The 24,031-nt window shown below is 44.1% G+C and overlaps 1 protein-coding gene across 1 annotated transcript in view; it reads left to right on the top strand.

Annotated features, from left to right (window-relative positions):
- rbfox1 (RNA binding fox-1 homolog 1) overlaps positions 1 to 24,031 on the top strand; it is a 512,645-nt gene that overhangs the window by 71,768 nt on the left and 416,846 nt on the right. Inside the window, exon 2 of the mRNA XM_071391187.1 lies at positions 56 to 103. Coding sequence (XP_071247288.1) covers positions 56 to 103 — 48 coding nt within the window. The remainder of the gene's footprint in view (positions 1 to 55; positions 104 to 24,031) is intronic.

Below are 24,031 nucleotides of genomic sequence, written 5' to 3'. Positions count from 1 at the left end.
CTTTCCCTCTCCCCTATCTCCCCCCCCTCTCTTTCCCTCTCTCCCTGTCTCTCAGAGTTCCAGCAGTGACCGTAGCAGCTGTTTAAATAAGGACAGTGTCTCGGTGAGTAACAGACGGATGTTCTACCTTTCTCGCTCCCTGTCCTCTCTTTCTTTTTATTCTCCACTCCCTCGCTCCACTCCTCCTCCGCAGCTGTCTGCAAGGCAGCCGACCAAAGCAGGTAGACCTAGAGGAGCTTCCACACACACACACACACACACACACACACACACACACACACACACACACACACACACACACACACACACACACACACACACACACACACACACACACGCGCGCAGTGGAGTGGTGAATAGCCGTGGTGTGTGTAGGATTTAAAGGATAACGTGAGTGTGTGCTTACATAACACTGTAACAAACTGTGTTGGCTGTTATTAAAAAAAGGTTTGGTTTAAAAACCAGCCCTTGTTAATTGACAAAACGTAGCGAATTGTAAAGAAAGCCCAGCTCTTCTCCGCAGGTGAGATTAAAGGAGAGGACAGAAGAGATGATGGAGGATAAGAGCAGCAGCAGGAGATTAAAGGGTGAAAGATACACATCAGATACAACAGACAGGACAGTTAACTTCCTGGATTCACCATCTTTCTCAGTGTGTTCAACCAACAGCATGCTATCTCTGTCTTTCTCTTTCTTAGTTTGTCTATTTCTCTGTGTCTTAGTTCCACCTTTGATATCTCCTTAAAGTGAAGGTGTTGGACGTTTACTGAGGCTCTGACAGAAAGAGAGGAAAGAGAAGATAAAGAGTTATAAATTATGTAGAAGTCTAAAGGTTGGGTTGTGATGTAGAGAGACTGAAAACATATTCCTCTGAGTTCTCTCCTCCTTGTCATCCTCCTCCACCATCATCTTCTCTTCTCCTCCTTGTCATCTTCTCTCCTCCTCCACCATCATCTTCTCTCCTCCTCCTTGTCATCCTCCTCCTCCTTTCTCATCCTCCTTCTCCTCCTCCTCATCTTCCTCTTCCTCCTCCTCCATCTCATCAGTACTGAATCCTGCTTGAGACTTTATGTTCCCTGCTCTGTGATTATAGAGGGTGTGATTATTCCGCCTGGTTTTGGGGTCTGTTGAAATCAAAGGCAAGTCAAAGCCAGAGGAGGAAAACAGAGATGGAGAAGGAGAGATATTGTTCTGATCAGAAACTTGATATATTGTGTTTAGAGAGAGAGAGAAACAGGGACTGTTGCATTGCGGTGTTTTTAGGATCATAGCTTTTCTCTTACTGAGATGTATTGGAGCTGTCTGTAATCCTCAGTAGGTCTTCTCTGTCCTAACTGTTCTAATGGGAGCTGTCCGTGGTCCTGAAGTATAGTCTATATCCTAACTGGTCTAATGGGAGGTGTCTGTGGTCCTGAAGTATATTATCTGTCCTAACTGTTCTAATGGGAGCTGTCCGTGGTCCTGAAGTATATTCTCTGTCCCAACTCTGTTCTAATGGGAGGTGTCTGTGGTCCTGAAGTATATTCTCTGTCCTAACTGTTCTAATGGGAGCTGTCCGTGGTCCTGAAGTATATTCTCTGTCCCAACTCTGTTCTAATGGGAGGTGTCTGTGGTCCTGAAGTATACTCTGTTCTAATGGGAGCTGTCCGTGGTCCTGAAGTATATTCTCTGTCCCAACTCTGTTCTAATGGGAGGTGTCTGTGGTCCTGAAGTATATTCTCTGTCCTAACTGTTCTAATGGGAGCTGTCCGTGGTCCTGAAGTATATTCTCTGTCCCAACTCTGTTCTAATGGGAGGTGTCTGTGGTCCTGAAGTATATTCTCTGTTCTAATGGGAGCTGTCCGTGGTCCTGAAGTATATTCTCTGTCCCAACTCTGTTCTAATGGGAGGTGTCTGTGGTCCTGAAGTATATTCTCTGTTCTAATGGGAGCTGTCCGTGGTCCTGAAGTATATTCTCTGTCCCAACTCTGTTCTAATGGGAGCTGCCCGTGGTCCTGAAGTATATTCTCTGTCCCAACTCTGTTCTAATGGGAGCTGTCCGTGGTCCTGAAGTATATTCTCTGTTCTAATGGGAGCTGTCCGTGGTCCTGAAGTATATTCTATGTTCTAATGGGAGCTGTCCGTGGTCCTGAAGTATATTCTCTGTCCCAACTCTGTTCTAATGGGAGCTGTCCGTGGTCCTGAAGTATATTCTCTGTTCTAATGGGAGCTGTCCGTGGTCCTGAAGTATATTCTATGTTCTAATGGGAGCTGTCCGTGGTCCTGAAGTATATTCTCTGTCCTAACTCTGTCCATGACACTAAGATACACTCTGAATGGACAGCTGGACACTAAGATACACTCTGAATGGACAGCTGGACACTAAGATACACTCTGAATGGACAGCTGGACACTAAGATACACTCTGAATGGACAGCTGGACACTAAGATACACTCTGAATGGACAGCTGGACACTAAGATACACTCTGAATGGACAGCTGGACACTAAGATACACTCTGAATGGACAGCTGGACACTAAGATACACTCTGAATGGACAGCTAGACACTAAGATACGCTCTGAATGGACAGCTGGACACTAAGATACACTCTGAATGGACAGCTGGACACTAAGATACACTCTGAATGGACAGCTGGACACTATGATACACTCTGAATGGACAGCTGGACACTAAGATACACTCTGAATGGACAGCTGGACACTAAGATACGCTCTGAATGGACAGCTAGACACTAAGATACGCTCTGAATGGACAGCTGGACACTAAGATACGCTCTGAATGGACAGCTGGACACTAAGATACACTCTGAATGGACAGCTGGACACTAAGATACACTCTGAATGGACAGCTGGACACTATGATACGCTCTGAATGGACAGCTGGACACTAAGATACACTCTGAATGGACAGCTGGACACTAAGATACACTCTGAATGGACAGCTGGACACTAAGATACACTCTGAATGGACAGCTGGACACTAAGATACACTTTGAATGGACAGCTGGACACTAAGATACACTCTGAATGGACAGCTGGACACTAAGATACACTCTGAATGGACAGCTGGACACTAAGATACACTCTGAATGGACAGCTGGACACTAAGATACACTCTGAATGGACAGCTGGACACTAAGATACACTCTGAATGGACAGCTGGACACTATGATACACTCTGAATGGACAGCTAGACACTAAGATACACTCTGAATGGACAGCTGGACACTATGATACACTCTGAATGGACAGCTGGACAATATGATACACTCTGAATGGACAGCTGGACACTAAGATACACTCTGAATGGACAGCTGGACACTAAGATACGCTCTGAATGGACAGCTGGACACTATGATACGCTCTGAATGGACAGCTGGACACTAAGATACACTCTGAATGGACAGCTGGACACTAAGATACACTCTGAATGGACAGCTGGACACTATGATACACTCTGAATGGACAGCTGGCCACTAAGATACGCTCTGAATGGACAGCTGGACACTATGATACGCTCTGAATGGACAGCTGGACACTATGATACGCTCTGAATGGACAGCTGGACACTAAGATACGCTCTGAATGGACAGCTGGACACTAAGATACGCTCTGAATGGACAGCTGGACACTAAGATACGCTCTGAATGGACAGCTGGACACTAAGATACGCTCTGAATGGACAGCTGGACACTATGATACGCTCTGAATGGACAGCTGGACACTAAGATACACTCTGAATGGACAGCTGGACACTAAGATACACTCTGAATGGACAGCTGGACACTAAGATACACTCTGAATGGACAGCTGGACACTATGATGCACTCTGAATGGACAGCTGGCCACTAAGATACGCTCTGAATGGACAGCTGGACACTAAGATACACTCTGAATGTGTAGCTGATATGAATACCTAGCTAGCTGTGTATGTGCTAGTAGCCAGACAAGGATAGGCCCACAGAGATCCTATTAAATGACTGATATCTGAGTCTATGGCCGTTCTCTGCTCCTCACCTCTACCACCTCCCTCTGCTGTGTTTCCCCCTGCTCACCAACAGATGGCGCCACATCCCCATTCAGCTGGCAGCATCCTCACCACCAGAGACTACAGCTCCTAGGAATCTCACTTGTATTTCCTCTTGTCCTCGCGTCCTCTCTCCTCGCTTCTTTTACCAAATCCCATTGGAGGAGAAAATCCGAGGGGGAAGAACCTCTGACCTTCTCCTCCAATGTTGTTTGAGAAGGAAATGACGAGAGGACAGAAGGAACACAATTAAGATGGCCACCTAGTCACACGTAGGTTAGATAGACATACCATCTTGGTCGAGCTTACCTCCTAACCCAAACCTAATGCAGTAATGTTGTGGTAGACAGACAACCATGGTAATGCAGTAATGTTGTGGTAGACAGACAGCCATGGTAATGCAGTACTGTTGTGGTAGACATAAACCAGGATAATGCAGTAATGTTGTGGTAGACATAAACCAGGATAATGCAGTAATGTTGTGGTAGACAGACAACCATGGTAATGCAGTAATGTTGTGGTAGACAGACAACCATGGTAATGCAGTACTGTTGTGGTAGACATAAACCAGGATAATGCAGTAATGTTGTGGTAGACATAAACCATGGTAATGCAGTAATGTTGTGGTAGACAGACAACCATGGTAATGCAGTACTGTTGTGGTAGACATACAACCAGGGTAATGCAGTAATGTTGTGGTAGACAGACAACCATGGTAATGCAGTAATGTTGTGGTAGACAGGCAACCATGGTAATGCAGTAATGTTGTGGTAGACATACAACCATGGTAATGCAGTAATGTTGTGGTAGACATAAACCAGGATAATGCAGTAATGTTGTGGTAGACAGGCAACCATGGTAATGCAGTAATGTTGTGGTAGACATACAACCATGGTAATGCAGTAATGTTGTGGTAGACATAAACCAGGATAATGCAGTAATGTTGTGGTAGACAGGCAACCATGGTAATGCAGTAATGTTGTGGTAGACAGGCAACCATGGTAATGCAGTAATGTTGTGGTAGACATACAACCATGGTAATGCAGTAATGTTGTGGTAGACAGACAACCATGGTAATGCAGTACTGTTGTGGTAGACATACAACCAGGGTAATGCAGTAATGTTGTGGTAGACAGACAACCATGGTAATGCAGTAATGTTGTGGTAGACAGGCAACCATGGTAATGCAGTAATGTTGTGGTAGACATACAACCATGGTAATGCAGTAATGTTGTGGTAGACATAAACCAGGATAATGCAGTAATGTTGTGGTAGACAGGCAACCATGGTAATGCAGTAATGTTGTGGTAGACAGGCAACCATGGTAATGCAGTAATGTTGTGGTAGACAGACAACCATGGTAATGCAGTAATGTTGTGGTAGACAGACAGCCATGGTAATGCAGTACTGTTGTGGTAGACATACAACCAGGGTAATGCAGTAATGTTGTGGTAGACAGACAACCATGGTAATGCAGTAATGTTGTGGTAGACAGGCAACCATGGTAATGCAGTAATGTTGAGGTAGACAGACAACCATGGTAATGCAGTAATGTTGTGGTAGACATAAACCAGGATAATGCAGTAATGTTGAGGTAGACAGACAACCATGGTAATGCAGTAATGTTGTGGTAGACAGACAACCATGGTAATGCAGTAATGTTGTGGTAGACAGGCAACCATGGTAATGCAGTAATGTTTAGAATTCACCTTCTCGCAAACATTTGTGTGTGCAAACATACATACTGCACACAGGCGCGAACACATACACACACATTAATGTGCCTGTTGCTCGCCCACACACACCCATACAGGCTGCAGAAGCAGTGTTTATTTATGATAGGAGACAGAGGGAGAGATATGAAGGCAGGAGGAGAGGGAAAGAGAGGGATGCATGGACAACTAGAGATAGAGGGAAAGAGAGACAAAGAAAGAGAGAGAGGGAGAGAGAGAGAGAGAGAGAGAGAGAGAGAGAGAGAGAGAGAGAGAGAGAGAGAGAGAGGGAGAGAGAGAGAGAGAGAGAGAGAGAGAGAGAGAGAGAGAGAGAGAGAGAGAGAGAGAGAGAGAGAGAGAGAGAGAGAGAGAGAGAGAGAGAGAGAGAGAGAGAGAGAGAGAGAGAGAGAGAGAGAGAGAGAGAGAGAGAGAGAGAGAGAGAGAGAGAGAGAGAGACAACCAGTGAAGAACAACCTAATATTTGTGTTGATTTGTTTTCCTATTTACACAACGTTACAACACTGTATATAGACATAATATTACATTTGAAATGTCTTTATTCTTTTGGAACTTTTGTGAGTGTAATGTTTACTGTTAATTTGTATTGTTTATTTCACTTTTGTATATTATCTACCTCACTTGCTTTGGCAATGTTAACACATGTTTCCCATGCCGAGAGAGAGAGAGAGAGAGAGAGAGAGAGAGAGAGAGAGAGAGAGAGAGAGAGAGAGAGAGAGAGAGAGAGAGAGAGAGAGAGAGAGAGAGAGAGAGAGAGAGAGAGAGAGAGAGAGAGAGAGAGAGAGAGAGAGAGAGAGAGAGAGAGAGAGAGAGAGAGAGAGAGAGAGACGTGGTATAAGGGTTCTTATTATGTTATTCTCTTTTTCTCTCTCTGTGTGTGTGTTATCCTGGGGTAGTAGGACCAGTGGATTGTTAAATGTCAGGGATATGATGAAGAATAAGGAACATGTGATGTGAAGCAGTTCTGGGCTCAGTGTAGGAGAGGGTCCTAGCGGCCTACATACATACACACATACATACATACACACACACACACACAGTGTTTTGCTGGTGTGTTTTATTGTTGTGCGTTTTCTGTGTCTCCCTCTCTCTCTCTCCTTCTCTCTCTCTATCCTTCTCTCTCTCTCCCCCTATCCTTCTCTCTCTCTCTCTCTGTCTATGTCTCTGTCTCTCTCTCTCTGTCTGTCTCTCTCTATCTCTCTATGTGTGTCTCTCTGTGTGTGTCTCTCTCTCTCTCTCTCTCGCTGTCTCTCTCTCTGTCTGTCTCTCTCTCTCTATGTGTCTCTCTCTCTCTCTCTCTCTGTCTGTATATCTCTCACGTTGTCTCTCTGTGTTCTGCAGCTTTAAGAGGTTGCTGCTGCAGTTACATAAACAGCAGCCAGGGAGAAAGCTTCACCCTACTAATCAGCCATATTATTATTATTAAGAGTAGAAACTTCAAAGGAGAGAGAGAGAAGGAAGGGGGAGAGAGAGAGAAGGAGAGGGAGAGAAGGATAGGGAGAGAGAATGGGAGAGGGAAGGAGAGAGGGAGAGGGAGAGGGAAAGGGAGAGAGAGAGAGAAGGATAGGGAGAGAGAAGGGGAGAGGGAAGGAGAGAGAGAGAGGGAAAGGGAGAGAGAGAAGGAAATGGAGAGGAAGGGGAGAGGGAAGGAGAGAGAGAGAGGGAAAGGGAGAGAGAAGGGGAGAGGGAAGGAGAGAGAGAGGGGGAAAGGGAGAGAGAAGGGGAGAGGGAAGGAGAGAGGGAAAGGGAGAGAGAAAGGGAGAGGGAAATAGAGAAGGAGAGAGAGAGAGAGGGAAAGGGAGAGGGAAAGGGAGAGAGAAAGGGAGAGAGAGAGGGAAAGGGAGAGAGAAAGAGAGAGAAGGAGAGAGAGAGAGGGAAAGAGAGAGAGAGGGAAAGGGAGAGGGAAGGAGAGAGAGAGAGAGGGAAAGGGAGAGAGAAGGGGAGAGGGAAGGAGAGAGGGAAAGGGAGAGAGAAAGGGAGAGGGAAATAGAGAAGGAGAGAGAGAGAGGGAAAGGGAGAGAGAGGGAAAGGGAGAGAGAAAGGGAGAGGGAAGGAGAGAGAGAGAGGGAAAGAGAGAGAGAGGGAAAGGGAGAGAGAAGGGGAGAGGGAAGGAGAGAGAGAGAGGGAAAGGGAGAGAGAAGGGGAGAGGGAAGGAGAGAGGGAAAGGGAGAGGGAGAGGGAAAGGGAGGGAGAGGGAAGGAGAGAGAGAGAGGGAAAGGGAGAGGGAAAGGGAGAGAGAAAGGGAGAGAGAAAGGCTTGTAAATGACCTGAATCAGAGATACTGCTGCTGCTTCCAGCCTTCCAGGCTTGGGTATATGATGGTTAACACAGTTCAGGGATAACACTGAACAGCCTTCCAGGCCTGGGTATATGATGGTTAACACAGTTCAGGGATAACACTGAACAGCCTTCCAGGCTTGGGTATATGATGGTTAACACAGTTCAGGGATAACACTGAACAGCCTTCCAGGCCTGGGTATATGATGGTTAACACAGTTCAGGGATAACACTGAACAGCCTTCCAGGCCTGGGTATATGATGGTTAACACAGTTCAGGGATAACACTGAACAGCCTTCCAGGCCTGGGTATATGATGGTTAACACAGTTCAGGGATAACACTGAACAGCCTTCCAGGCCTGGGTATATGATGGTTAACACAGTTCAGGGATAACACTGAACAGCCTTCCAGGCCTGGGTATATGATGGTTAACACAGTTCAGGGATAACACTGAACGTCTCATCATTACAACAGCCACCGGTCACTTTGATACTCTACACAAACAGTCTGCGTGTCTGTGTGTGTCTGTGTGTGTTTGTGTGTGTGTGTGACGTGCTTTGATCTATTGTATCTTGATTGATTGATTGATTGTATCTTTGATACTCTAAAGAGACTTCCCTCCTCTGTCTGTGTCCTCACATGTATTTCAGGTCCCTCTCACAGGCAGGCAGCATAGTTGAGAACAGAGTGAGGAGAGAATCAAGATAGCCAGGGAGGGAGGGAGGGGGAGAGAAGGAAGGGAGGGGGAGGGGAGGGAGGGAGGCAGGGAGGGAGGGAGGGAGGGAGGGGGAGAGAAGCAAGGTAGCCAGGGAGGGAGACAGGGAGGGAGGGAGGGAGGGGGAGAGAAGGAAGGAAGGAAGGGAGAGAAGGAAGGAAGGGAGGGAGGGAGGCAGGGAGGGAGGGAGGGAGGGGGAGAGAAGGAAGGGAGGGAGGCAGGGAGGTGGAGAGAAGGAAGGGAGGGAGAAGTAGAGGAATGAGTGAGGAGAGGAGAGTGGAGGTTTGAAACAGCCTATATTCTGAAGCTGTCAAGGTCTTAAAATTAGACTGCAGCTCTGGCGGTGAACAGGTCTGGCGGTGAACAGGTCTGGAGGTGAACAGGTCTGGAGGTGAACAGGTCTGGAGGTGAACAGGTCTGGAGGTGAACAGGTCTGGAGGTGAACAGGTCTGGAGGTGAACAGGTCTGGAGGTGAACAGGTCTGGAGGTGAACAGGTCTGGAGGTGAACAGGTCTGGAGGTGAACAGGTGTGACAGTGAACAGGTGTAACAGTGAACAGGTGTAACAGTGAACAGGTCTGGAGGTGAACAGGTCTGGAGGTGAACAGGTGTGACAGTGAACAGGTGTAACAGTGAACAGGTGTAACAGTGAACAGGTGTAACAGTGAACATGTCTGGAGGTGAACAGGTCTGGAGGTGAACAGGTGTGACAGTGAACAGGTGTGACAGTGAACAGGTGTAACGGTGAACAGGTGTAACGGTGAACAGGTGTAACGGTGAACAGGTGTAACGGTGAACAGGTGTAACGGTGAACAGGTGTGACGGTGAACAGGTGTAACGGTGAACAGGTGTAACGGTGAACAGGTGTAACGGTGAACAGGTGTAACGTTGAACAGGTGTAACGGTGAACATGTGTGACGGTGAACAGGTGTAACGGTGAACAGGTGTAACAGTGAACAGGTGTAACAGTGAACAGGTGATACTGTTGAAATCAATATAGCACCACAGTTTGTGTGTGTGTGTGTGTGTGCGTGCGTGCGTGCGTGACGACCATTCTCTCCTTTGTCCAATCAGTGGAATGAGGAAGTGATAGCGGATCAGGGTGTTGAACTGGTCTTTCTGTAGAGTTCTGTTCCATCATCTCTCTGGCTGTGGAGTCAGAAGACCAATCTGTCCTGCTACAAGCTGCCTTATAACCTGTGTGTCTCTGTGTGTCTCTGTGTGTCTCTGTGTGTCTCTGTGTGTCTCTGTGTGTCTCTGTGTGTCTCTCTGTGTGTCTGTGTGTGTGGGATAGTTTGTGAGGGTCTCGTGTCTTAGCCTGACTTATAGTTCTCCTCCCTCCACACATGCCTCCGCATTCAATCAGTCAATACCTCACCTTGCTGCATCAAGCCACCGTGAAAGATACGCCTGCTGCCTCACAGGTGTGTGTGTGTGTGTGTGTTTTCATCTCTTTAAAGCAGCGTTGCAAATAGCATCATCCAGTGGCATTGTTGACAGTCACCCAGCTCAGCCGGCCCACAGCATACTAACCATCCTCTGGGAGACTTGGTCTCCCTCCCAAGTGGTTCCCTGTTCCCTTTATAGTGCACTACGTTTGACCAGGACCATAGGGCTCTGTTCCCTATATAGTGCACCATGTGGGACACTACCTGTTTATGAGATTGTATTAGCAGACTGATGAAATTTTAGAGTCGTGCATGGAGGGCCAATTATCTAGTGTTTCTCACCCTGGTCTAAGAGATATCAGGACTTTACCTCCCTTTACCATTGTTTAATCCACCCTGTTCCTCTCTCTCTCCTCTCTATCTCTGTCTCTGTCTCTCTCTCTCTCTGTCAATTCAATTCAATTTCAATTCAATTGACTTTATTGACATGGCAAGTTCATTATTACTTACATTGTCAAAGTATACATATCGAAAAATAAAAATCTAATATATATATGTATATATATACAAAATATATATATATTTATATATAAATAAATGGTGGAACCAACAGCAATAATAATAGTAGTAGTGGACATGGGATTACCATTAACAGCAACTACAACAACAATATTAATCAGAACAACAATACATTAAAGCAACAGTAGTAGACCAGTGTCAACATGACTTGAGAAGACATATGACCTGGTATGAAAGACAAAACAAAACTAAGCTAAATGGGAAATATTATCAACATTACTTTGCATTTTTCACTGGCTGTCCCTCAGGTTGTGGCAGGAGGACACATATTTGGCTGCCAAAACTGCACATTTTGGCTTTTCACCCAATAAATATTTGATTTTTTCTTCATCTTTTATAGTTTCAAATTCTTTGTATTGAGTTATAATTTTGGGAAAGAAATATGCTCTTAGGTCTGAGTATTTGTCACAGTGTAGTAGGAAATGCACCTCTGTCTCTACCTCTCCCCTGGAGCAGAGTGGGCACAGCCTGTCCTCTCTGGGCAGCCAGGTTTGTCTGTGACGACCGGTCTCTATAGCCAGACTGTGCTCACTGAGTCTGTACCTAGTCAATGTTTTCCTCAGTTTTCTATCAGTCACAGTGGTCAGATAGTCTGCCACCATGTACTGTCTGTTTAGAGACAAATAGCATTGAAGTTTACTTTGATTTTTTGTGGTGTCTTTCCAATAGGTTATATATTTTTCTTTTTGTTTTGTGATGATTTGGTTGGGCCAGATTTTCTGAGGGCTGTCCCGAGGCTCTATGGGGTTGGTTTGGGTTGGTGAACTGAGCCTCAGAACCAGCTGGCTGAGGGGACTCTTCTCTGGTTTCATCTCTTGACATTGTAGAGCTGTGTGATGGAATGTTTTGGGGTCACTTGTTTTTAGATGGTTGTAAAATTTGATGGCTCTTTTTTCTATTCGAATGAGGAGGGGGTATTGGCCCAATTCTGCCCTACATGCGTTATTTGGAGTTTTTCTTTGTACTTGCAAAACAGTCTTGCAAAACTCTGCATGCAATATTTCAATTGGATGTTTGTCCCATTTGGTAAATTCATTATTAGAGAGTGGACCCCATACTTCACTACCATATAGAGCAATTGGTTCTATAACTGATTGAAAAATTTTGAGCCAGATTCTAATTGGAATTTCAATTTTGATGTTCCTTTTAATGGCATAGAATGCTCTTCTTGCTTTGTCTCTCAGCTCATTCACAGCCATGTGAAAGCTACCTGTGTTGCTGATATTTAGTCCTAGATATGTGTAGTTTTTGGTGTGTTCTAATAGAACTGTGTCCAAATAGAATTTATATTTGTCATCCTTATTTCCCGACCTTTTTTGGAATATCATTATATTTGTTTTTTTTAGGTTAACGGTCAGAGCCCAGGTCTGACAGAACCTGTGAAGACGATCTAGGTGCTGCTGTAACCCCTCTTTAGTGGGAGACAGCAGCACCAGGTCATCTGCGTACAGCAGACACTTGATTTCAGTGTTGTGTAGGGTGATACCAGGTGCTGCCGATTCTTCTAATATTTTTGCCAATTCATTAATGTAGATGTTAAATAATGTTGGACTTATTGGGCAGCCCTGTTTCACTCCACGCCCCTGAGAGAAGAAGTCTGTTTGCTTGTTGCCAATTTTAACCGCACATTTGTTTTTAGTGTACATTGATTTAATAAAATCATATGTTTTCCCTCCAATACCACTTTCTATTAGTTTATAAAAAAGACCTTCGTGCCAAATTGAATCAAATGCTTTCTTGAAATCTACAAAACACGAGTAGATTTTGCCTTTGTTTTGGTTAACTTGTTTATCAATTAGAGTGTGGAGGGTGTAAATGTGGTCTGTTGTACGATAATTTTTTAGAAATCCAATCTGGCTTCTGCTCAGGACGTTGTGTTCGTCAAGGAAATGATGTAGTCTGCTATTTATAATACTGCAGAGAATTTTCCCCAAGTTGCTGTTAACGCAAATTCCTCTAATTATTTGGGTCAAATTTGTCTCCATTTTTATAGATTGGTGTGATCAATCCCTGGTTCCAAATATCGGGGAAAATACCTGCAGTGAGGATAATGTTGAAGAGTTTGAGTATAGCCAATTTGAATTTGTGGTCTGTATATTTGATCATTTCATTTAAAATACCATCAGCACCACAGGCCTTTTTGGGTTGGAGATTGCATAGTTTTTCCAATAATTCTTCTTCTGTAATTGGGGTATCCACAGGATTCTGATAGTCTTTGACTGCTAATTCAAGGATTTGTAATTTTTCTTGTATATCTTTTTGTTCTGGGCTCTTTGTTATATTGCTGTAGAGGTTTGCAAAGTGATTTCTCCACATATCCCCATTTTGGATAGCCAATTCCTCATGATGAGGTTTGTTTAATTTATTCCAATTCTCCCAGAAGTGGTTTGATTCTATGGATTCCTCAATTCCATCCAGCTGATTTCTAATGTGCTGTTCCTTTTTTGTTCTTAGGGTGCGTTTGTATTGCTTCAGTGTTTCCCCATATTGAAGGCGTATATTTTTGTTGTCTGGTTCTCTGTGTTTTTGATTAGATATATTTCTCAATGACTTTCTTAGATTTTTGCAATCATTATCAAACCATTTTTCATTATCTGTTATTTTTGGTTTGCTCTTATGCTTCTTTAGATTAGCCAAGGAGGCTAATTTGTAAAATATAAAGTTTATGTTCCTAACGGCCAAATTTACACCTTCATTGCTGAAGGAGAACGTTAAGGCTAAAAAGTTGTCCAGGAGAGATTGTATTTTTTGGCTACTAATTGCTTTTTGGTAGATGTCTGTACTGTTTGCACTCCATCTATAGGCTTGTTTAGTACCATGTAATTTATTGGGCCGTGATGCTTCATGGTTGGGTTCTGCTCTTCTCAGATACACTGTGATTTTACTGTGGTCTGAGAGAGGTGTTAGTGGGCTGACTGTGAAGGCTCTGAGAGACTCTGGGTTTAGGTCGGTGAGGAAGTAGTCTACAGTGCTGCTGCCAAGAGATGAGCTGTAGGTGTACCTACCAAAAGAGTCTCCTCTCAGCCTGCCATTGACTATGTACAGACCCAGTGTTCGACAGAGCCTCAGGAGCTGTACTCCGTTTTTGTTTTTCACTTTGTCATAGTTGTTTCTGTGGGGGTATGTGGGGAGGGAAAGGTTGTTGCTTCCTGGTAGGTGTTTATCCCCATGACTGTTAATAGTGTCTTGTACTTCTGCTGTTCTAGCATTCAGGTCTCCACAGACCAGTACGTTGCCTTGGGCCTGAAAGTGACTAATCTCCCCCTCTAGAATGGAGAAACTCTCTTCATTGAAGTAGGGTGACTCTGAGGGGGGAATGTATGTGGCACAGAGGAAGACGTTTTTATCTGTCAAGATAGCCTCCTTGTTTATTTTTAACCAGATAAAGAATTCTCCTGTTTTGATCAATTCGATTGAATTAATTAGTTCAGATTTATACCATATTAGCAATCCCCCTGAGTCTCTGCCCTGTTTGATTCCTTTTAATTTAGTGGATGGTATGATTATCTCCCTATAACCTAGTGGACAGCCAGTGGAAACATCACCTCTGCACCATGTTTCCTGTAGTACTACAATATCAACATCATCAATTTCTTTCAGGAAGTCTGGGTTTCTGCTCTTTAGCCCAAAAGCAGAGGACTTCAATCCTTGTAAATTCCAACATGCAACGTAAAAATACTTCATCACTTTTTTTCTTTTCTTTTCTTTACCTTTCAAAATGAGACAAACACTCACAATCCAAGAAGAACCATTAAAATAGGACTTTTCAATTAAAGTAAACTCTTATTTTGCAAATGTGATTTGTTTATAATTTAAGATAGAATTTGTGTCATGCCACTTGGGTGGATGTAGTGTGAGAATGGTGGAGTTCATGTGCTCATCTTACCATGACCCTCGGCCCATCACATGTGAGCATAGTAGACTCAGCATTTGTTTGATGTCACTCATTTGGTTGGTGGGGGCTGGGCCAGTTGCTCCTCTCACAGCCTGTGCGTAGCTCTGCCTGCTGGGCTGTGGCTCCTCCAGGTGTGGGTCTGCGGTGGGGGGCAGGGGGGTGGGAGGCCTCGTCTGGGTGGCTCTGAAGCTGGGCTGGGGTGGTCTGTGCTGCGCTGGCTGTGGTGGGCATTGAGGTTGGTGGTGCTGTGGTCGTGGCTGGGGGGTCCAGGGTGCTGGTCCGGGATGTTGTCTCGGTGATCTCGGCAGGGTGGAGATTGCTCTGCTGTTCCTGGGTGGAGAGGTCGGGCTGCGGTTTAAAGCGACGTCCTTGAGAGTCTTGGCAAGGATGGGGACTGTCTCCCTGTACAGGTGAACATGGTCATAGAGACAGTCCAGATCGAGGGTGGGATGGTGGGCCAGGTGTACATTGGGTCGCAGGGCACAGTCCCGGGATAGGCTGGCGTTTATTCTTTGGATTGTGGCAGGGTGGAAGTCCCTCCTCTGTAGAAGGGTTGACACTATGATTCTTGTGTTGGGGAAGATTGCGGAGGCCTTCTCAATCACTCCCCGTAGTGAAGTGGCCACCCTCTCCTGCTGAGCACGCAGGTCGTTGCTTCCGGTGTGTATGATTATGTGGCTTGGCGACCCGAGATGGTTCTTATCAAGCAGCTCCATGGCACTCTGCGTTGTTGGGCACCACACCTTTCTCGTTTTGTGTCTAGGGAAAAGTTTCTTCTCCTGAACATACTTCCCATTTGAGTCCATTAACAGGACGATGTCAGCCAGTGTTTCTTCTGGACTGGGGGGGGCAGAGGGGGGGCTGGTGGGTGTTGGAGCTGGGGTGTGGCTGGTCTGTGTCGGTGCCACTGTCAGTGGGAGGCTGTTCTGTGGGTTGGGGAGGAGGGATGCAGCAGCCAGGGCTGGGGAAGTCTGGCTGGTTGAGCTGGGTTCCTCTGCTGTGTGAGGGCAGGTCATAGGGTGGTGATCTATCTGCTCCTGCAGCCTGTCCTCTGCTCTCTTTCTCTCCTGCAGCTCCTCTCTTAGTGCGGTCAGCTCCTTATTGCTGCTCTGCCTGTCTTTTTGGAGCTCTCTCACCTCCTTTGTTAGATCAGCCAGCTCTCTCTTGAGTCCGTCTCTCTCTTGCTGAACCTCTTTCAGCTGTGTTGCAAGGCTGCTGTCCTGCTCTGTCCTCACCTTGGTTAGGAGCTCCTCTAAGGTGTGGTTGTCTGGTTGCTGTTTGCTCACGCTCTCCCTGAGCAGGACCACCTCCCCCTCCAGTTTGGTGAACTCATCCCTCATGGCAGCCATGGTGGTGAGGAGGGCCTGAGCCTGCTCTGCACTGAGGGGGTCGCTCTCCTCCTGGGGCGTGTCCTCCACTATGGTGGGAAGAGAGGTGCTGGATGTGCTTGTTTGGGTGGGGAGGGTAGGGGTGAGGGTGGTGCTGGTGGAGTTTCTCTTGTGGGAGGGCATGTCACTGGTGGTGTCCTTTTCTCTCTCCGCTCTCTCCTTAATGGTCTGAAAGTCTGTTTCAAACAGCCTAATGTTACCTTGCACCATGACAGTTCCAGTCTTGTAGAGGTTGATTGTTATCATGGTGCTGTCAGGGTCGTCTGTCTCTTTGATTTTCAGCTTCCACCCATTACAGATTCCCTCTTTCTTTATGCATGGGTAGTGAGAGCAGACTGCTGAGCGCCATGCATTTGGCTGGTCAGTGAGGAAGATGAGATTACTCACGTCACCGTTTTTGTAGAGGTCTGCAAAAAGGGTTTCTGGCCTCTCCTCTAGTAGTTTCTGTTTAAAAGTTTTCCTCATTGTGTCATTTTTGGCCTTTTTTGGGTAGAGAATGGATTCTGCGCTGAGGGGGAGTGGGGACATGGTGTCTGTGCGCTCTGCTACTACTGCTCCTGCTGCGCTGTTCTGCTGCCCCGTTGCCATGGCAACCGATTTGTTTGTCTGCTGTTCGCGCTACTTTAGTTCAAAAAACAGCAAAAAGAGTGAAAAATCCTCACACAAAAAACTGAAGATATGTTTACAGTTAGTCCGTGCTCCTTTTTGGTTTACTCACTCAGTTTGGTCGTTTGATGTAGTTGTATTAACTGCCCTTGCTAGGTTTGTTCTAGCTCGTTTCTTCTGGCTAGCTTGTTAGTCTGCTGGCTAGGTCTTTGATGTGTAGCTAGCTAGCTAGACTCAAAACTTCTTAACTTGAGGCGCAAAGTTATTTTTTTTTTTTCTATTCTGAATGAATAGAGTTGTTGTTCATTACTTCTTGTCTGGAATTCTTCTTCGATTAGAGTGTTTATCTCATTCTAAAAACCAAAAAAAAATAAAATATATCAGGAGCTCATGTTGAGCATGACTCCCTCTGTCTCTCTCTCTCTCTCTTTGTCTGTCTTTCTTTCTTTCTCTCTCTGTTTCTCTCTCTCTCTTTCACACTCTGTCTCGTTCTGTCTCTTTTTCTATCTCTCTCTCTCATTCTATCTATCTCTTTTTTCCTATCCCCTCTATCTATCCACCCTTCTAACCACCCTTTTCAATCTCTTTCTCTCTTCTCTTTCTGTCCACTTCCCTATTTTTCCCTTCCCAATCTCTTCTCTGACAGAAAGTTTCTGCGTAGTCTATGTTCTCCAGTAGAGGTCAGGTGTCAGCTATGTTCACTGATCCTACAGTCCAGAATAGGACCCACAGTGTCTATGTTCTCCAGTAGAGGTCAGGGCTCAGTCTCTTAATCAGCTTTCCTTCTTATTTCTGCTGTTGGTCTGCTCATTGGGGAATCCCACTCTCTCTCTCTCTCTCTCTCTCTCTCTCTCTGTCTCTCTCTCTGTCTCTCTCTCTCTCTCTCTCTCTCTCTCTCTCTCTCTCTCTCTCTCTCTCTCTCTCTCTCTCTCTCTCTCCCTCTCTCTCTCTCTCTCTCCCTCCCTCTCTCTCTCTCTCTCTCTCTCTCTCTCTCTCTCTCTCTCTCTCTCTCTCTCTCTCTCTCTCTCTCTCGCTCTCCCCCTCTCCCGCTCTATCTCTATCTCTCTCTCTCTCATCAGCGTATCAGCCACATCAGTAATTATGCTGAAACAGGGATATATTTTTAGGGTTACTTTCTCTCTCCCTCCCTCTTTTCCTCCTTCATTATTTCTATCAGCTTATTCCCCTTGAAGTGATCTTGTTGCGATGCTCCAGTGGTTGCTGTGAGACAGGAGATGATTAACAGGATGTATTATTGAGGAACACTAGCCGTGTTTCAACTCTCATTTCCTCTCCGAAAGGAGAAAATAATGTATTTTTATTTATTTGTTATATTTGTACCTTTTTATTGCTGTGAAATGTTGGTGATAGTTCCTTAGCCTGTAGCCGACCCGTAGTGTAAGGTGTCTGATAGGTTCAGCTGATTGTCAGTTTCTATAGCCACACCTGACCACCCGGTCAACGCATAGTCAGACACTTTGACACGACCCCTCATGTTTCAGAAGTATGAGTAAATGTTTAGTTATCCATTATACAGCTTCCATGGTGATATGTGGCGATATAGTTCCATTATCCAGCTTCCATGGTGATATGTGGAGATATAGTTCCATTATCCAGCTTCCATGGTGATATGTGGAGATATAGTTCCATTATACAGCTTCCATGGTGATATGTGGAGATATAGTTCCATTATCCAGCTTCCATGGTGATATGTGGAGATATAGTTCCATTATCCAGCTTCCATGGTGATATGTGAAGATATAGTTCCATTACACAGCTTCCATGGTGATATGTGGAGATATAGTTCCATTATCCAGCTTCCATGGTGATATGTGGAGATATAGTTCCATTATCCAGCTTCCATGGTGATATGTGGAGATATAGTTCCATTATACAGTGAAGATATAGTTCCATTATACAGCTTCCATGGTGATATGTGAAGATATAGTTCCATTATACAGCTTCCATGGTGATATGTGAAGATATAGTTCCATTACACAGCTTCCATGGTGATATGTGGAGATATAGTTCCATTATACAGTGAAGATATAGTTCCATTATCCAGCTTCCATGGTGATATGTGAAGATATAGTTCCATTATACAGCTTCCATGGTGATATGTGAAGATATAGTTCCATTACACAGCTTCCATGGTGATATGTGGAGATATAGTTCCATTATCCAGCTTCCATGGTGATATGTGGAGATATAGTTCCATTATCCAGCTTCCATGGTGATATGTGAAGATATAGTTCCATTACACAGCTTCCATGGTGATATGTGGAGATATAGTTCCATTATCCAGCTTCCATGGTGATATGTGGAGATATAGTTCCATTATCCAGCTTCCATGGTGATATGTGGAGATATAGTTCCATTATACAGTGAAGATATAGTTCCATTATACAGCTTCCATGGTGATATGTGAAGATATAGTTCCATTATACAGCTTCCATGGTGATATGTGAAGATATAGTTCCATTACACAGCTTCCATGGTGATATGTGGAGATATAGTTCCATTATACAGTGAAGATATAGTTCCATTATCCAGCTTCCATGGTGATATGTGAAGATATAGTTCCATTATACAGCTTCCATGGTGATATGTGAAGATATAGTTCCATTACACAGCTTCCATGGTGATATGTGTAGATATAGTTCCATTATACAGCTTCCATGGTGATATGTGGAGATATAGTTCCATTATACAGCTTCCATGGTGATATGTGGAGATATAGTTCCATTATACAGCTTCCATGGTGATATGTGGAGATATAGTTCCATTATACAGCTTCCATGGTGATATGTGGAGATATAGTTCCATTATACAGCTTCCATGGTGATATGTGAAGATATAGTTCCATTATACAGCTTCCATGGTGATATGTGAAGATATAGTTCCATTACACAGCTTCCATGGTGATATGTGGAGATATAGTTCCATTATACAGTGAAGATATAGTTCCATTATCCAGCTTCCATGGTGATATGTGAAGATATAGTTCCATTATACAGCTTCCATGGTGATATGTGAAGATATAGTTCCATTACACAGCTTCCATGGTGATATGTGTAGATATAGTTCCATTATACAGCTTCCATGGTGATATGTGGAGATATAGTTCCATTATACAGCTTCCATGGTGATATGTGGAGATATAGTTCCATTATACAGCTTCCATGGTGATATGTGGAGATATAGTTCCATTATACAGCTTCCATGGTGATATGTGGAGATATAGTTCCATTATACAGCTTCCATGGTGATATGTGGAGATACAGTTCCATTATACAGCTTCCATGGTTATATGTGGAGATATAGTTCCATTATCCAGCTTCCATGGTGATATGTGGAGATATAGTTCCATTATCCAGCTTCCATGGTGATATGTGGAGATATAGTTCCATTATACAGCTTCCATGGTGATATGTGGAGATATCGTTCCATTATCCAGCTTCCATGGTGATATGTGGAGATATAGTTCCATTATCCAGCTACATTATAAATGTCTAGGTGTAGTGTCTACATTATAAATGTCTAGGTGTGTAGTGTCTACATTATAAATGTCTAGGTGTAGTGTCTACATTATAAATGTCTAGGTGTAGTGTCTACATTATAAATGTCTAGGTGTGTAGTGTCTACATTATACATGTCTAGGTGTGTGGTGTCTACATTATACATGTCTAGGTGTGTAGTGTCTACATTATAAATGTCTAGGTGTGTAGTGTCTACATTATACATGTCTAGGTGTGTAGTGTCTACATTATAAATGTCTCGGTGTGTAGTGTCTACATTATAAATGTCTAGGTGTAGTGTCTACATTATAAATGTCTAGGTGTAGTGTCTACATTATAAATGTCTAGGTGTGTAGTGTCTACATTATAAATGTCTAGGTGTGTAGTGTCTACATTATACATGTCTAGGTGTGTAGTGTCTACATTATAAATGTCTAGGTGTAGTGTCTACATTATAAATGTCTAGGTGTGTAGTGTCTACATTATAAATGTCTAGGTGTGTAGTGTCTACATTATACATGTCTAGGTGTAGTGTCTACATTATACATGTCTAGGTGTGTAGTGTCTACATTATAAATGTCTATGTGTAGTGTCTACATTATAAATGTCTAGGTGTAGTGTCTACATTATAAATGTCTAGGTGTGTAGTGTCTACATTATAAATGTATTGGTGTGTAGTGTCTACATTATAAATGTCTAGGTGTGTAGTGTCTACATTATAAATGTCTTGGTGTGTAGTGTCTACATTATAAATGTCTAGGTGTGTAGTGTCTACATTATACATGTCTAGGTGTGTAGTGTCTACATTATAAATGTCTAGGTGTAGTGCCTACATTATAAATGTCTAGGTGTGTAGTGTCTACATTATAAATGTCTAGGTGTGTAGTGTCTACATTATAAATGTTTAGGTGTGTAGTGTCTACATTATAAATGTCTAGGTGTGTAGTGTCTACATTATAAATGTCTAGGTGTGTAGTGTCTACATTATAAATGTCTAGGTGTGTAGTGTCTACATTATACATGTCTAGGTGTAGTGTCTACATTATAAATGTCTTGGTGTGTAGTGTCTACATTATAAATGTCTAGGTGTAGTGTCTACATTATACATGTCTTGGTGTGTAGTGTCTACATTATAAATGTCTTGGTGTGTAGTATCTACATTATAAATGTCTAGGTGTAGTGTCTACATTATACATGTCTAGGTGTAGTGTCTACATTATAAATGTCTTGGTGTGTAGTGTCTACATTATAAATGTCTAGGTGTAGTGTCTACATTATACATGTCTAGGTGTGTAGTGTCTACATTATAAATGTCTAGGTGTGTAGTGTCTACATTATACATGTCTAGGTGTAGTGTCTACATTATACATGTCTAGGTGTGTAGTGTCTACATTATAAATGTCTTGGTGTGTAGTGTCTACATTATAAATGTCTAGGTGTGTAGTGTCTACATTATAAATGTCTAGGTGTGTAGTGTCTACATTTTACATGTCTAGGTGTGTAGTGTCTACATTATAAATGTCTAGGTGTGTAGTGTCTACATTATACATGTCTAGGTGTGTGGTGTCTACATTATAAATGTCTAGGTGTGTGGTGTCTACATTATAAATGTCTAGGTGTGTAGTGTCTACATTATAAATGTCTAGGTGTGTGGTGTCTACATTATAAATGTCTAGGTGTAGTGTCTACATTATACATGTGTAGGTGTGTAGTGTCTACATTATACATGTCTAGGTGTAGTGTCTACATTATAAATGTCTAGGTGTGTGGTGTCTACATTATAAATGTCTAGGTGTGTAGTGTCTACATTATAAATGTGTAGGTGTGTGGTGTCTACATTATAAATGTCTTGGTGTGTAGTGTCTACATTATAAATGTCTTGGTGTGTAGTGTCTACATTATAAATGTCTAGGTGTAGTGTCTACATTATAAATGTCTAGGTGTGTAGTGTCTACATTATACATGTCTAGGTGTGTAGTGTCTACATTATACATGTCTAGGTGTGTAGTGTCTACATTATAAATGTCTAGGTGTGTAGTGTCTACATTATACATGTCTAGGTGTAGTGTCGTGTCTACATTATAAATGTCTAGGTGTGTAGCTAGTCTTGTTCTGTCTCTAGACTTGTCTACATGGTGACTATCTACATAATGCTCCTCTCTCTCTGGGTTCATACCAGTATAATACATTAGAATATGGAATTTGACAGTATTGCTTGGTGATTTATAAATGCAGGATGATTTATTGATCTCTGGTTGGACATAATCCAGATTTAGTGTCTCACTGGGTTGAAGCTGTGACTGAGGCCAGAATTGGGACTGGGGGTTGGAACTGAGGTTAGGGCTGGGGAGGGGGCGGGGTTGGGGCTGGGGAGGGGGCGGGGTTGGGGCTGGGGAGGGGGCGGGGTTGGGGTTGGGGATGGGCCGGGGTTGGGGTTGGGGAGGGGCCGGGGTTGGGGCTGAGGTTGGGCCGGGGTTGGGGTTTGGGCTGAGGTTGGGGGCGGGGTTGGGGTTGGAGATGGGCCGGGGTTGGGGCTGGGGATGGGCCGGGGTTGGGGTTGGGGATGGGCCGGGGTTGGGGTTGGGGATGGGCCGGGGTTGGGGTTGGGGATGGGCCGGGGTTGGGGTTGGGGATGGGCCGGGGTTGGGGCTGGGGATGGGCCGGGGTTGGGGCTGAGGTTAGGGCTGGGGAGGGGCCAGGGTTGGGGATGGGGCTGGGGAGGGGCCGGGGTTGGGGCTGAGGTTGGGCCGGGGTTGGGGATGGGGCTGGGATTTGGGCTGAGGTTGGGGCTGGGGTTGGGGCTGGGGTTGGACTGAGGTTAGGGCTGGGGAGGGGCCAGGGTTGGGGATGGGGCCTATAAACATTCATAACTGAGTTATCAACATGTATACCTGCTAAAATGATACTATACTTTAAAGTGGCCGTCCACTGACCATTACCAAATGAGTTACCTTTATAACTGGTGAAAAGATACCTTTAAAGAAAGTGGAAACCTACTGTATTAATGAGTTCCCGACATTTATAACATCACACAATCTATATATAAGAACAACATGTAATTTAATAGAAAGATACATTTGTAAAATATCTGTATCATATCAGTGGTATAGTGAGTAGACCAGCTAATTCAGATACACATGATGGTCTGTATCCTATCAGTGGTATAGTGAGTAGACCAGCTAATTCAGATACACATGATGGTCTGTATCCTATCAGTGGTATAGTGAGTAGACCAGCTAATTCAGATACACATGATGGTCTGTATCCTATCAGTGGTATAGTGAGTAGACCAGCTAATTCAGATACACATGATGGTCTGTATCCTATCAGTGGTATAGTGAGTCGACCAGCTAATTCAGATCAACATGGTGGTCTGTATCCTATCAGTGGTATAGTGAGTCGACCAGCTAATTCAGATAAACATGGTGGTCTGTATCCTATCAGTGGTATAGTGAGTAGACCAGCTAATTCAGATACACATGATGGTCTGTATCCTATCAGTGGTATAGTGAGTAGACCAGCTAATTCAGATCAACATGGTGGTCTGTATCCTATCAGTGGTATAGTGAGTAGACCAGCTAATTCAGATCAACATGGTGGTCTGTATCCTATCAGTGGTATAGTGAGTAGACCAGCTAATTCAGATACACATGATGGTCTGTATCCTATCAGTGGTATAGTGAGTAGACCAGCTAATTCAGATACACATGGTGGTCTGTATCCTATCAGTGGTATAGTGAGTAGACCAGCTAATTCAGATTAACATGGTTGTCTGTATCCTATCAGTGGTATAGTGAGTAGACCAGCTAATTCAGATAAACATGGTGGTCTGTATCCTATCAGTGGTATAGTGAGTAGACCAGCTAATTCAGATAAACATGGTGGTCTGTATCCTATCAGTGGTAT

This window comes from Salvelinus alpinus, chromosome 1, assembly GCF_045679555.1.
Source record: "Salvelinus alpinus chromosome 1, SLU_Salpinus.1, whole genome shotgun sequence".
Taxonomy (NCBI): Eukaryota; Metazoa; Chordata; class Actinopteri; order Salmoniformes; family Salmonidae; genus Salvelinus; species Salvelinus alpinus.
Note: the sequence above shows the minus strand (reverse complement) of the source record. Positions and strands in the feature narration are given on the sequence as shown.